This window comes from Sturnira hondurensis, unplaced genomic scaffold (assembly GCF_014824575.4).
Source record: "Sturnira hondurensis isolate 20B ecotype Veracruz unplaced genomic scaffold, ASM1482457v3 Scaffold0004136, whole genome shotgun sequence".
NCBI lineage: Eukaryota > Metazoa > Chordata > Mammalia > Chiroptera > Phyllostomidae > Sturnira > Sturnira hondurensis.
Window position 1 is genome coordinate 9,882,139 of NW_028076767.1, and position 13,952 is coordinate 9,896,090.

Below are 13,952 nucleotides of genomic sequence, written 5' to 3' on the forward strand. Positions count from 1 at the left end.
CTTCCTCACCATGCTCCTTGCTTCCTTCAGGCCCCTGTACACATCAAGCTCATGCTCCGATTTAAGCCTTCCCACTAGTTCACCCACTTCTTGGGAAGCCCATTCATGACACCTTTAAAGAACTAGCTTCTTTTTTGTCATTCAAGTTTCATCTCAAATGCCTGTTCCTCAAAGAAACTTTCCCTCGAATACAATATCTCCCATACCCTGTTTTATTTTCTTATCTTTTCCTCCATCGGAAATAGATAATTTATTTACTATCATTCATATAGTATTGCTCTCTTGCTAATTTTGTTTCCCTCTGAAGAGCTGGGATCTTGGCTGTACCTTTATCTTCCAGGCCAAGAACAGCACCTGGGCCGAAGCAGGCGCTCAAGAAATATTCGACAGTTGAACGAAATGAGGAAGATGAGGACGAGTGTTTTCCTCGTCTTTGGAGTATGTTTTCGGAAGAGAAAAGAATAGGCGAGGAAAGAATTCCAGCCTGGACTGTGCTTTAGGTTATTATGATCGATTTTTCTCAGCACCATACCATGCCCCGCAAGAGTAAGACTCACGGACAACAGTGTGGCGATTGCTGGGACAGGTAAGGGTGGGGTGCGGGGGGTGGAATGGGGCTAAGAGAGGGGGATGGGCGGGAGCGGAAGAGGGTACAGGGCTGATAAATGGCGATGGGGGAAAAGCTGCCATGTTGCCGCAGAAGGAGCACGTCTGACTCTTACCGGCGCCCCTTCCTTCCACACACGCTAAAGTTTCCAAGGCGGGAGGTAAAAACTAAGCAGTAACAAATATCATCATAAGCTGTAGCTCAGCAGCTGCATAAGCTTACGCATTTTAAAGGAAAATATCTTCTCTTAAAAGATTCCCTAAGAATCAGCACAAATTTGGACATAAAATCCTTAAGCAAGCATTTGGTTCATGTCTAATAAAATCATCTTAGCAAAAAAACACCCCAAACCGCGAGAGAAACACAAGATCATAAATACAACTGAACTTGACATCCGGGAACCAAAATATCAACACCTCAATTTCTGTTCTCCATTTGGTCTTTCATATTTGGTTAACTGAGGTAACAAGTTTCTGTTCCCAGACACCTTCTCTTAAAATGGACTTCCCTATTTGTATGTAGGTTAGCAGTCAAAAGCATACAGATAGTTCCACCCAAATTAAACATTAAGAGAATCGTCAATGAAACAAGTAACTTGTCTTTCTTTAATTTGAGGGATTCAGTAGTCTATCACATGTGACCTAAAATTTATTTCTAACATTATATATGTGTACTAGAAATACCATTTGATATATACATAACATTGTATTTTATTTATTTATATATTATATATACATATATTTTCTTGTCAGGGTTTTGAGCTGACCTTAACCTTAATGGTGAGGACAGGAATTATATCTCAGCTTCAGCCTGGTTTGTGACATTGGTTACTGTGAGAATTACTTCGGGAATTAAGTCCCAGGAGCCACATTTCTCTTGCTGACAGGGATTACGATAACTGACAAATACAAAAGAATTCTTTGCTAATATTTATCAATTTGTTTTTACATTCCAAAATGTTGGCAAAGCGCCCTACAGCAGACAAATTTCGACACAGGATTCTGCCAATAAGAACTTGATCCCCAAGGGAGCTTTAGATGGAGGTTTAGCAGAGACAATGTAGGAAGTCAGAATACCCTGACCTTTTTTTAAATTTCAGTTAGAGACGCAGCAGAAGACTAAAGAAGGAAAGTTGGCGGGTGGGGCAGGGCGGAGGTGGGGCATGGCTGACTTTTTCAGGCTGATCTCTGCCTGGGCTGTTGCTGTGAATCTTTCTACCCCTCGTTGGCCTGCTCCTGCGGACTCGTACCCTCTGCGAAGCAAGCCAGTTCGTGTTGGATTTCAGCCAAGAACCCAAAATTCCTTCTGAACACCTGGGAACTGCTGGGACTAGTTCTTTTGGCAACACATTGACAGCCACTTTAACCAACCAGGTCTTCGGGTCTCCTGGTTATTGCATGTAGTGTAAGCTCTTGAGGCAATTTTTTCTGCTTCTCATATGTCCTAAGTGCTTTTTGCTGCTTCTTGGCTGACTCAACCTTCTAGCACACTCTACTGGCTTTCGGGTCTCTTCACTCTGCCCCGGGCTATGAAAGCACTCCACGTCTTCACCTGTGCTCCGAACCCTCCCCCATGAAATTTGACTGTCCCCGAAGGCTGTTCCTGGGAGGATTTTCAGTTCTTCCGCATTCCAGCTTCAATTAGCCCACAGTAAAACTGATTTCTTGGTTCACCGTTTTGTTTAAAGCTACAGTTTCCAAGAAACTTATCCACTCCATCAAAGGGGGGATTCACTGCACTCTTAGTTTCCAATTATCTCTGGCCTTTTTTTTTTTTTTGCAGTTCTCTTTGCAAGGTCGCCTCCCGTCAATTTCTTAAATATGGCCTTGTTCTACACACTCCCTGAGCCATCTCATCCGTACTCCTGCATTTCAATGTCATTTGTATATTAACGAGTCTCAAACGTGTCCCTAGCTCAGAACAGCACTGAGAAGTCTCGGAAAGCTCTCGCGGGACCCATTTCCGGGTGCTCTCCCGAGAGCTATAGATGACCGGAAATGGAACCTGCGCCGGCCCGTTGCTTAGCAACAACGTTGCCGGGACCCTAAACAGCCCTTGAGCGGAAAGAGCAGAGACTGCAAGCCTGCTTTCCCGGGGGTCTCGTGTGTGGTCCGAGAAGTCTCGGGGGGTGCCGCACAGCTAGGGATCCGCTAGCCGCTGGGTGCCGCCAGCGCGTCCTTGCAGTCATGAGCAGCGAGCAGGTGAGAGGGCGGCCAGCCCCCAGGCTCGCCCTGTCGGGAAGGTTCTTCACATTTTAAACGTTGAAGCCTGGGTCCTTTAGACTCCCCAGTTTTGATCGAGGATGCTTGAGCGCTCTCCGTGAAAACTCTTCTGTCTCCTTACCTACCGTTCGTCCCTGATGTTTTCAGAACAACGAAACTATCAGTAGAGCGGTGGCCGAAGTTTAAACTACAGTCGAAGAGTTCCCAGGTTGTTTAATGGTGGGTGTGTTTGGGCCGGGAAAGCTGGATAGGGAGTCACAGTGGGTTTGGGTTCTGGATTGGGATCCAAGCCCTTTTCCAGCCCTGCTACTTTGGGCAAATCATTTCATCTTTCTACGACTTTTCTGAAGAGGGGAAAGTCAGAGTAATGTTTTCTCCTTTCTAAGGTTGTTGTGAAGTTCGAGTAAGATACCATACCATACCATACCATACCATACCATAATGATATGTAAAAGGGTTTGGTAAGTGGAATTTTTTCTTTAGAAAATACCTCATGGCACGGTAATAAAAGATGCATGTTGCAACAGCTACACTTCAGAACTCTTTCTTTATTGAACTTAAGAGGAATGGTAAACCAAAGAAATACAAAATAATGGTCAAACTTTTAAATACCAGAACAAATGGGAAAGCATTAAGCCTAGGTATTATTCTGGCTAGCTAGAAAACAACTCTGTAAGACTGAGTGTCAAACTCATTTTCACCCGGAGCCAAATCAGTTTTCTGGTTGTCTTCAAGGCGGAAAGTAATTTGGGGACTGTATAAATGTAACTACTCCTTAACTACAGGCAAGGAGCTTGGCGCTGGTGCTAGGTAGAAACAAGGTGCCAGGCGGGATTCAGCCCATAGGCCTTGTGTTTGCCACCTGTGCTGTAAGATGAATATGGAAAAGGCCCTTTTAATATCCGGGTACTGAATAGGAAACAGTTGGTTTTAAGCCTGCAAATTTTGCTTAGCTGCTGTCTTCCGACACTAAAGTATAACTCTTTTTTTGTCAATGCTTCACAATTTTTTTTCTGTCTTAGCATTTATCATGGAAATGGGGTTAAAAGGTGATTTATTCCCCTATCCATTGGGTTGTAGATTACTAACAGAAAATGTCATTCATTAATTAAATAAGTAGCCGATGCCTAACTGATCAAGAAAATTTGGTTTCAGCATTATATTGCAATGCGTCATAAATGAAGAGCTTCATTTATTTAAAAAACCACTCACCATTAGTAATTAGTAGTAAAAGAACAAATGAACAAACAAAAACAAAAGAAAACTGAGATACAGGTTACTGAAAATCAGCAATTAGATTAATCGACTGCGCTGATTTTTTCTATGTGGTATTATAATCAAAGTCCTTTTAAAAAATTTGTCATCGACACCATCAATATACATTCAACAATTTGCTTGATGCCCATTTTAGTCTTTAGTCTGACCTTGAATCATATTCCATGATGTTGAAATTTACAGTACATTTATTGTATTTGCAATAGCATTTCTGAATAGCTATTACTTTGCAAAGCCCCTAATTGACCAATTTACAGCTAAAAAGCATCCACTATAAACCTCCTGGCAGTGAAATTTTAAGTGTTGCTTTATCTTAATAAAAGTATTGTATAGAAATGACACCCATTATCCCTTCCTCACTCCCCCTGAAGGACATACATTATTTAAAAAGTCAGTGGGATCTTGAAAGAATGAGCCAAAGCCCATGTAGGGTTATTTACTGTTTTTAAACAGCAGAGGACCCTCCCTCGCTGCTTTAGTTGGTCTGTAATTTTAAAACTCTTGAGGCTCTCATTTATGCTAATTTTTAGTGTAGTTTTCCTTTTGAAAAGGTGAAAGTTTTTGTTTCAAACTAAAACAAATGGAATGAATTAAACTTTGGAAATGCCATTTTATGTGACATTTACTTATGTATTCATTTAGTTTGAAAAAAGTAAGCAGGTGGTAATTCATATTTGCTGAAGGAGATTTTTAGCATATTCATCTCATTAGTGGAAGGTTGAGAGTAACATGGTTGTTTTCAGAAATAGCAGTCTGAGTTCTCAAGTTAGGTATTTTAAATATAAGTCTTTTACAGTTGCTCATTTCATTTTTAAATTAGTAAAAACATAAAATAAGGCATTCTGAGTTTCAGTTGATGATACAGTCCTAACAGAGGTTCATAGATTCTGGTCATTTGATGAGATTGGTTAAATATGGATTATATGAAGTTTACAACATCCCTTCCAATAGACGAGTAGTTGAGAATCAGCAAAATAAAAAATAAGTGCAAAACCAGATGACTTAAGGAAGACCTAGACTCTTTAGCTAAATTTTGATTTTGGTAATGTAGAATCAGAGTAGCCAGGATCCAAACGGAACAGATGGCATGCCCAAGAGAGTTACCCAAAGAAAACTTACAAAGAGAGCATTTACTGAAGTGTGGGCAAGGTGAAGGGAGGAACCCGTTGGGATGAGGAGGCCTTTAAGGATTAGTAGCAGTAGATAGCCATTACCATTCCTAGGACTGATGGGTCTAAGAAACTGAACACTACTCTCAGAATGTGAGCTGGGGGCTTGGAATGGTAGTTTCCTGGCAGAAGGTGAGCTCTGGAGAAATTCAGCCACTGTCAGAAAGTTGGGACACAGGGAGTCTTGGGAAAGAAATCCTATACTCTTACTCCTCCTGCTGTCTCTCAGATCTCCTGCTTAATGCTTCTGGTGCCTCTTAATGCTTAATCCCTGCTGGAGGCCAAAGAGGATGGGGAGCCAGATGATGCTCGTACAAAGAACTCAGCCTTCCAGTCACAGAGCAGTAAGGTATCCATGGAGATTTGTTTGGGGCAAACAAGACACGTCACAGAAATTGTTATGCAGCATTCAGAGACATTTCCCTGTCCACTAATCTATTGGGATTAAAAGTGTATAAGCCCGTTGTTTGGATGCTATAATGCTTTTCCATCCAGAACCTTTATACTTGAAGATAAGTCTAACAAAAGATGTACAAGACATGAAGATTATTATAAAATGTTTTTGAAGGTTATACTCCTGGGATCTGAATAAAGAAATATACTGTATTCCTGAAGGAAAAAGAGTCGGTGTTGTTATAATGTCAGTTTTCTCCAAATTATTTTAGAAATTCAATATGTTTCTATTAAAATTGCAAAAACTTTCATGCAATGTGGGTTCTAAAATTCACATGATAGACTAAAAATCAAAATTATGCATAATTTTTAGAATAGTAAAGTGAGAAAATTGTCTTACAGATTTCAAGACCTATTGTGAAGTCATAGTAAAATAGACAATGTGTTACAATTTATTTACATATAGAAAAATATAGCAATGGAATTAAATAAAGGCACAAAAACAGATGTGCACATACACACATGTATGCTATGTGAATATCATATCCATTCACCGTATGGAAGTAAGTGAGATACAAGAATTGTGTGGGTACTAAAATATATGTCAAAAGACATTTGTTGAAACTTCTTTTGTAATGGAGAAACATTGGAAATAAGGCAAAATATTCATTCACAAGAGAATGGAATGGATAAATTGCACATATTCATACAGCAGAGCATTATATAGCTGTGAAGACCAGTGAGGAAAGTATTAATGTGGGAAGTGAGCAAAACACCTGCTTGTATACTGAAACCTTTGAAAGGGGGTTTCCCTGTATGATGCAAGGGAAGCCTGCTGGAAAGCTGTCCTTATGGACGGCAGTGTGTTCTGTCCCGCGGAACAGTCAACTGGGGTCCCGAGTCTACCTGAAACGGATGAATAGGGATGGGAACAAGAGGTGCGGAGAAAGGCAGCAAGACAAAGGATTCTGATCAAGCTGCAAATTTTATTTTAGGCGGGGCTGTTATATAGAGGGCGGGGAAGAGGGGAAGTGGTCCTGATAGGTTGTCCTGTGCATGCTCACTGCATGCTCCTGGCGACGATTAGTAGGTGGGCGCGTGATCAGCATCTTGATTGGTAGTTAGTACTCGTGATCCAGGGATGCCCCCAAGGGTGGGGCCACTGGGCTTGGCTGCAATATCCTGTTTGGGTCGCCTCAGCCAAGCCCTCCTGGTGCGATCTTGATAGATTGCATCCGCTATCTTTAGGCCCCGACAGCAGTGAGTTGGATGGAGGAGTCTGCCACCCTGGTCACACTCCCAGGCTGGTCAGGTGCCCACGGGTGAGGATGCTGACCGCTGGCAGCCGTAGCCTGGGAGCAGCGAGGAGAGGCTCTGGGCCCAGGAAGAAAATTCCCTTTCTCTTACAGTGTCTCTTTTTGAGCCCTTTATAAGTATTGTGCCAGCTGGAGAGATGTTTTATAGAGTCCTGCTCAAGAATCACAAAGGAAGGCAGAAAGCATAGGTTTGATGGTGAGATACAAGAAATTGACAAGTGGCCGAAGCACCACTCATGTTGTCTGTTTTATGATTCAAAGAATCATGCTCAACTGTGCTTCTTGTTACCTGGTATTCTCTATTGCAAAGAAGGTAAAGACATTCTTCTCTAAAAGTTATTGCTAAAAATCACCCAGGTTACTTACAGTAACTTGAGAGTACAGAGTGCGTTGATCTGAATACATTTGCCACCAAAGGAAGTGGAGAACTCTGGAAAAAAAAGTTTTAGCCATGGAAAAAGGAGCCAGGGCTGAGTAAACTTTTGATGTTGATTAGATTCAGATAAATTCTCAAAAGATAGGACCAATTCCCCATGGAATTGTCTTGGCATCATTATCAGAAATCAGTTGCCCTTAAATGTATGTGTTCATTTCTGAACTCCCAGTTCTGTTCCTTTGATCTATACATTTAATCTTTAAAAAGTATTTATTTACTTTTTACATTCAATATGTTATTTTTATGTTTTTATTGTTGTTCAATGACAGTTATCTGCATCCCCCCACCCCCACCACTCCCCCCACCCCAACCAAATCCCCCTCCCTCCCTTGTTTCCACCCTCCCCCTTGTTTTTGTCCATGTGTCCTTTATAACTAGTTCCTGAAAACCCCTCCCCCATTGTCCCCCCTCACCCCGCCTCTCACCTCTCAATTCCCCTCTGGTTACTGCCAGATTGTTCTTGTGACTCTGGTTATATTGTTGCTTGCTTTTTTCTTTTGTTGATTATGATCCATACATTTAATCTTATGCCATCTTCATTACTCTAGTTTTGTAGTAAATTGTGAAATCTAGAAGTATGACTCTACCAACTTGGTTCTCTGTCTCCAAGATTGTTTGGCTGTTCTGGGTCCTTTATATTTTCATGTGAATTTTATGATTAACCTGTTAATTTTTACCAAAAAATAAAAGCAGTTTGGATTTTGATAGGTAACATGTTGAATCTGTAAATTATGGGGGGAAGTCTTGCATCTTAAGAAATATCTTCTAATCCATGAGTATGGGACGATTTTCCGTATATTAAAGTATTTTAAAAATTTCTCTCAATGTTTTATAGCTTTCATTGTATGTATTTCACTTTCTGTGTTAAACTTATTTTAAGTATTTTATCTTTTTTGATGCTGTTGTAAATGGATTTATTTCTTACAGTTTTGCATTGTTTATTGCTAATGTCTAGAAATACAATTGATTTTTGTGTATCAATCTTCTATTCTATAACCTTGCTGACTTCACTCATTAGTGCTGATATTTTATGTAGATTCCTTAGGATTTTCTGTACACAATAAAGTGCCATCTGTGAGGTGTGTTTTAGAGTATTTTAGATATGTGTTTTATTTTATATTAGACACTATAATATTTGGTTGAGTGAATCAGTTTCAGCATCAATAAACAGTTTTGTTTTTTATATTTTAATGCAGGATAAATCAACCAGCAAAGAAAAATCCAAGATACCAGTAAGATTTTTACCACAGTTTCCTACGGTAATTTACCAATACGTCACCATACGTTATATCATCATACTTTATTGTTTTATTGCAATGTTGTTTATTAGTTTTCAAACTTGTAAATAAGTTACTGAGTTTCTGATTTTAAATTCTGTGTTCCATTTCATTTGTTTTCTGATGGAGAACATCTATAAGGTACACACCTTAGGGAAATAACTGTCTTAATAAATGAAGTATAAGCTGTAATATGCAGGGTGTACACAATATTTGAGTCTTCCGAATAAGTGAGTTTTGGAGGTGCTCTAGCAAAAGCAGCGTTGGAGTCCGGAAGTGATGTGGGTCACAGTTTCGACGTCAGCAGCTGTTTGCCTGTTGGGAGGCACTCGCCTCTCCAAGCCCTGGCGTCTCTGAGTCCATGTTGATTTGATGGTCTCTGAGGAGATGCCCCTGTCCAGCACGAAAATGCTGTGCTACGGCGTTTTCATTATTTTCACTTTGAATTGTTGTTTTGTGGAAAGCGAAGGGTGGTATATGCTTAGTCTGTAAAGTGCTGGACAAGGTTTGACTGCAATAAAATTTACTATCTATTAGTTATGTTGAATTTAATGCCATTGAATTAGCCTCTTGCGATTCTTGGAAGTTGAGTTTAAGTGGAAGTTTAATGTAAACATTGTTTGTTTTGCAACATATTTTAAAAGCTCAGAATGATCTATAAAATGGAATCTTTGTTTCTTTATACAAAGAAGATTCCTAATAATTTGAAATACAAGATTCTTTCAGTGCGAAAATTTTGCAGTTGAATGTTTCTGAACATTTGAAAGTACATGTTTTAAGTGTGAGCCTGTTTTTTAATAATGCCAAGATTATCACACCATGTTCTATGAAGTAAATCATAGCATCTTTTTTTCATTAGTTCTGCAAATATCTATGTTAGTTTTTCTGGTTTAAAAGGCAGAGACCTGAAATGGAATGGACATTTTCTCTTTAAAAACTTAACAAATTTTAAAACTGGAGCAAACATTGCTGTTAGGTTTTTAAAAATCCTCGCCATAGAGTATATTTATTTCATGATTTATTTCATGAGAGAGAGAGAAAGTTAGTTACTTCTCATACATGTCCCAACTGAAGATCAAACCTGGTCATCTCTCCAACTAGCTGAGCCACCAGCCAGGGCTGTTAGGTTTTTTTTAATGTTACTAGTATGTCGGTTTACAAATATGAACTAAATTTAAACTTACTCACTGAATATTTTGTTCAGTGGCTGAGATGAATAATGTTTTCTAGGCAATGAGGCATATAATTATCTAAAATGCTTTTGTTGGCCGATTTAAACCTTATACTGTGTTCATATTTAACTGCATCTTGCAGTTTTCTTCCATATCTTTTGGGTTTTATCTTTTAAGATAAATCACATTTTTAAAATACTGAGAAAATAATCCATTGAATACCAAGCTTTTCATTTGAACATTAAGGTTTGTACTTGATAAACATTTCTGATAGTAGCTAAGACCTGGAGAGATTGCTGCTACAGACTCCATGCTTCTAGAGATGACCCTGTAGCTGGAATCCAAACGACCCAGCACTGGCGGCTCCCAGCCCGAGTGAGCTGGTCAGCCAGCTCGCACCTCTGTGCGCACCTCACTCACTGCACGCCTACAAGGCTCAAGTCCTTTATGGAGCAAGACGAGAGTCAAAAAATGGAAGGGCCGGCAGAAGGATGGAAGATCACTGACTTTTCAGTTGTCTTAGCTTACCTTCAAGTGAAGGATGGGCCTGGAAAACAACTTGTGTGCACTTTAATTGGAATGAAGCAGGAGTAAGGGATCAGGGAGAGTAAAACTAGGAAGAAAGAGAAGCCAATTTGCCACCAAGTTGCCTGTTACACGAGGCAACTGGGGTGATCCGCCATGACCTTCTGAGGAGCATGGAGAATGCCTTCTGGAATTGTCCGCTTGAAGATGTCCAGAGCAGCATTTATCCATTAGCTGGCATTCCAAATTGGTGGAAGTTGCTCCAGAAGATCTCCTGTCCACTTCTGGCAGCTCATTTGTATGTGCCAAGTGGGCCACCCTGAGATTCCCATGACACTGGAGACTTCCCACAGCAGAGAGCAAAAAACATTTCCCTGAGGCAAAACCCTGCCATTCCTGCATGAACTGAAGGCAGCAGAGAACGGTTCATTACAGCTATGTCTGGAATCAGAGGTGGGGCCTGGAGGATGGGAAAGGATGTGAGGCACAAGATTTGTCTGGTGATAAAGTCATTGCACCCTGGACAAGTGGCTCAGTTGATTGGAACTTTGTCCTGGACACCAAAAGGCTGCAGGATCAATCCCCATTCGGGGCACATACCTAGGTTGCAGGTTCATGCCCTGACAGTACAGGAGGAAACTGATGGATGTTTTCTCTCATATCCACGTCTGTCTGTCTGTCTGTCTGTCTGTCTGTCTCTCTTCCTGCTACCTTTACCACACCCGCCCCCACCCGCCCCAGTAAATAAACACATCCTTGGGTGAGGATTAAAAAAAAAATCAGTGGAATTCCTGTAAGCCTAGCCTCACAAGAATGCCAAAGCAGAGGGGGAGGGTGATGTATGCCTGAGTTATCATTGAAAAAACATGCAGACTAAAATAGACTTGCTTGTTGGCATTAAAAAATATGCAGATGTTATTTTAAAATCCATCCCTCTAGCTTTATTGAAGGACGATATTATTTAGCTAGACGGTGTTCTGGCTTATGAGTGACTGCTCTTCTTGGTTAGCTGGAGAACCACTACTTATAAAATATTCTCTGAGACTTGTGTTTGGCAAGTTCCTATAAGAAAGGAACAATGAGGGCCTCGCCGCCCTCCTCCACTCACGATGCTGAGGACACGGAGGGCGAGAGCTCAGTGTGCACAATGGCCTGAGTGAGGCCTGGAGGAGTCGGGTGTGTGGGGGTTTACGTGGGAGACCTGGGTCGAGCGAGATGTTTTGTACCTTTGTCTTGGCTCCAATACAGTAGACCTCATTTGGGTTGCCTCTCCATCCTAGTATGAAACTTCTAGGGTCTTGGACTGTGTATCCCAGAATCTTGCCCCTTAATCATCTACAGCTACATTCTATCAGGCCTTTGCTACGCTCTCATTCTACCCAAAGGGAAGCCTTTCACTCTGAGAGCCCCATTGCACTTTTTAGCGTGAAACTGGGCTCGTTTCCCTTCACATCCTCTGGTCCACTGGAAATTGCAGAAAAGAGTCGTTTTGGGTACAACACTGGATGTGTATGAAACATTCACCTAATCCGATATACTTTTGTCAGTGCTGTCTGAAGCTCATTGCAGTTGAGCACCGGCCTGCAAACCAAAGCGTTGCCTGTTTGATTCCCAGTCAGGGCACATGCCTGGGTTGTGGGCCAGGTCCCCAGTAGGGGACATGTGAGAGGCAACCACACATTGACGTTTCTTTCCCTCTCTTTCTCCCTCCCTTTCCCCTCTCTAAAAATAAATAAATAAAATCTTTTTAAAAAGAAAAAAAAAGACTTAGCTTCCATCTTTTCTTGTTTCTTTGAATACTCTTCTCCATACCATCTCCTGTTCTGGATAATGGAAGCATACAGTTTTTAATATTAGCTGAACTGTATACTTTGTGGAGGCACAAAGTAATTTGTGCATGTTAATTTGTTTATATGTGTGTGTGTGTGTATACATATATATATATGAGAGAGACAGAGAGAGAGAGAGATGGGAAAATATCCAGACATTGTTAATATAATGAGAACAGTTTGCATGACATGGATGTAACCTGGCAGCCAAGGAGAGTGAACTGGGACGCACATGTGTGAACAGTGATGACTTCACTTTGCTAGTCAGTGGGGTGGTAGATGCCATTGAGTGAGCATATGTACTGTGTGGCTGTCACATTCAAAATGACTGAACAGGTAGAGCAATGAATCTGCATCAAATTTTGTGCTAAGCTTAAACATGCCTCTGTGGAAACTGTTTAGGTGATTTAGAAAGCTTTGGGGGACAATGCAATTAGTGCATTGCAAATAAAAGTGTGGCATAAATGCTTCAAGGGTGATTGAAAATCTTGAAAATTATCCGCATTCTGCAAGGCCTGCAAGAAGCAGAACACCTGAGAATGTTGAACGTGTACAGGCTGCAATCAACAATTGGTGACTGACGTTGGGAGAACTAGAAGCTGATCTGGGGATTCCAAAAACTGCTGTGTCCAAGACTTTGACACAGATCTTGGCATGAAATGTGTTGTGGCAAAATTAGTTCTGTGGTTTCTGCTACCAGAGCAGAAGGAACATTGTACCGCAGTTGCTAATGACTTGATTCAAACTTCTACTAATAAACCAGATTTCTGACCTTCAAGAAGGTCATGACCAGAGATAAATCATGGATCTATGCTTATGACCTGAAAACAAAGGCCCAGTCATCCCAGTGGAAGTTGCCTGGTTCTCCAGGCCCGAAGAAGGTGAGGCAGAGCCGCAGTAAGATCAAGACCATGTTCTGAGAAGTGGAAGAGATGCTGGGAGAACTGCGTGAGGTTCCAAGTTGCCTCCTGTGTACAATGTTTCTTGTATCTTGTATCTTCTTCAATAAATGTCTCTCTTTTTCTGGACAGTGTGGTGATTACTGGGGGAAGGGGATATAAGGGGACTAAATGGAAATATAATAAAGATGAAATTTTAAAAAGTCTCTTAATATTTTTCATTGCACATGGCTGGATACTTTTCGCACAGACCACATGCACAGTCCTCATGTACACAATAGGCACAAAAGTGGTGTAACACGGCTTACCTCCTAAAACCTGAAAGAGAATTAAATGAGATAATTTATGTAAACTTAAAACAATACACGGCACATACTGTAATCCATATACTCATAGAATATAACCAATACCAAGAATCATCAAAAAGATCATTTATATTCTTTGAATTTTGTGCTAAGCCTTAAAAATCTAGTATCTGGCTTACACTTAAGCATGTCTCATTTCAGATGAGTAACATTACTAGAGGTCCATAGCTAGAGGTGGCCAGTACGTGCCGTTTTGGATAACGCGGCTTCGAGGAATACGTGACTAGGAGACGTAAGGAGTGGCCCTTCCCTTTGGGTCTGAGAGAGAGTACTAGAGGAATAAACTTGAAAGATCTGACCCTTCCCTGAAGCTTAGCTGAAGTCCTCTTGGAGAGGCCGTGGCTATGGCCCACATGGCACATTTGTGAGGTGTTCCAGGCCTGGGTGGGAACTGAGGAGCCGTCTGCTAGGATGCCGGGACGTCAGAAAGGAGGGCTCCCTCTGTGAAGTGTGGGAAAGTCACCCTT

At 41.1% G+C, this 13,952-nt stretch overlaps 1 protein-coding gene across 1 annotated transcript in view; it reads left to right on the top strand.

Annotated features, from left to right (window-relative positions):
• The first annotated feature begins 2,526 nt into the window (after positions 1–2,526).
• The window catches only part of DNAH7 (dynein axonemal heavy chain 7), a 219,634-nt gene continuing 208,208 nt past the window's right edge, over positions 2,527–13,952 (top strand). Inside the window, exons 1-2 of the mRNA XM_037043723.1 lie at positions 2,527–2,808; positions 8,615–8,677. Coding sequence (XP_036899618.1) covers positions 2,794–2,808; positions 8,615–8,677 — 78 coding nt within the window. The 5' untranslated portion in view covers positions 2,527–2,793. The remainder of the gene's footprint in view (positions 2,809–8,614; positions 8,678–13,952) is intronic.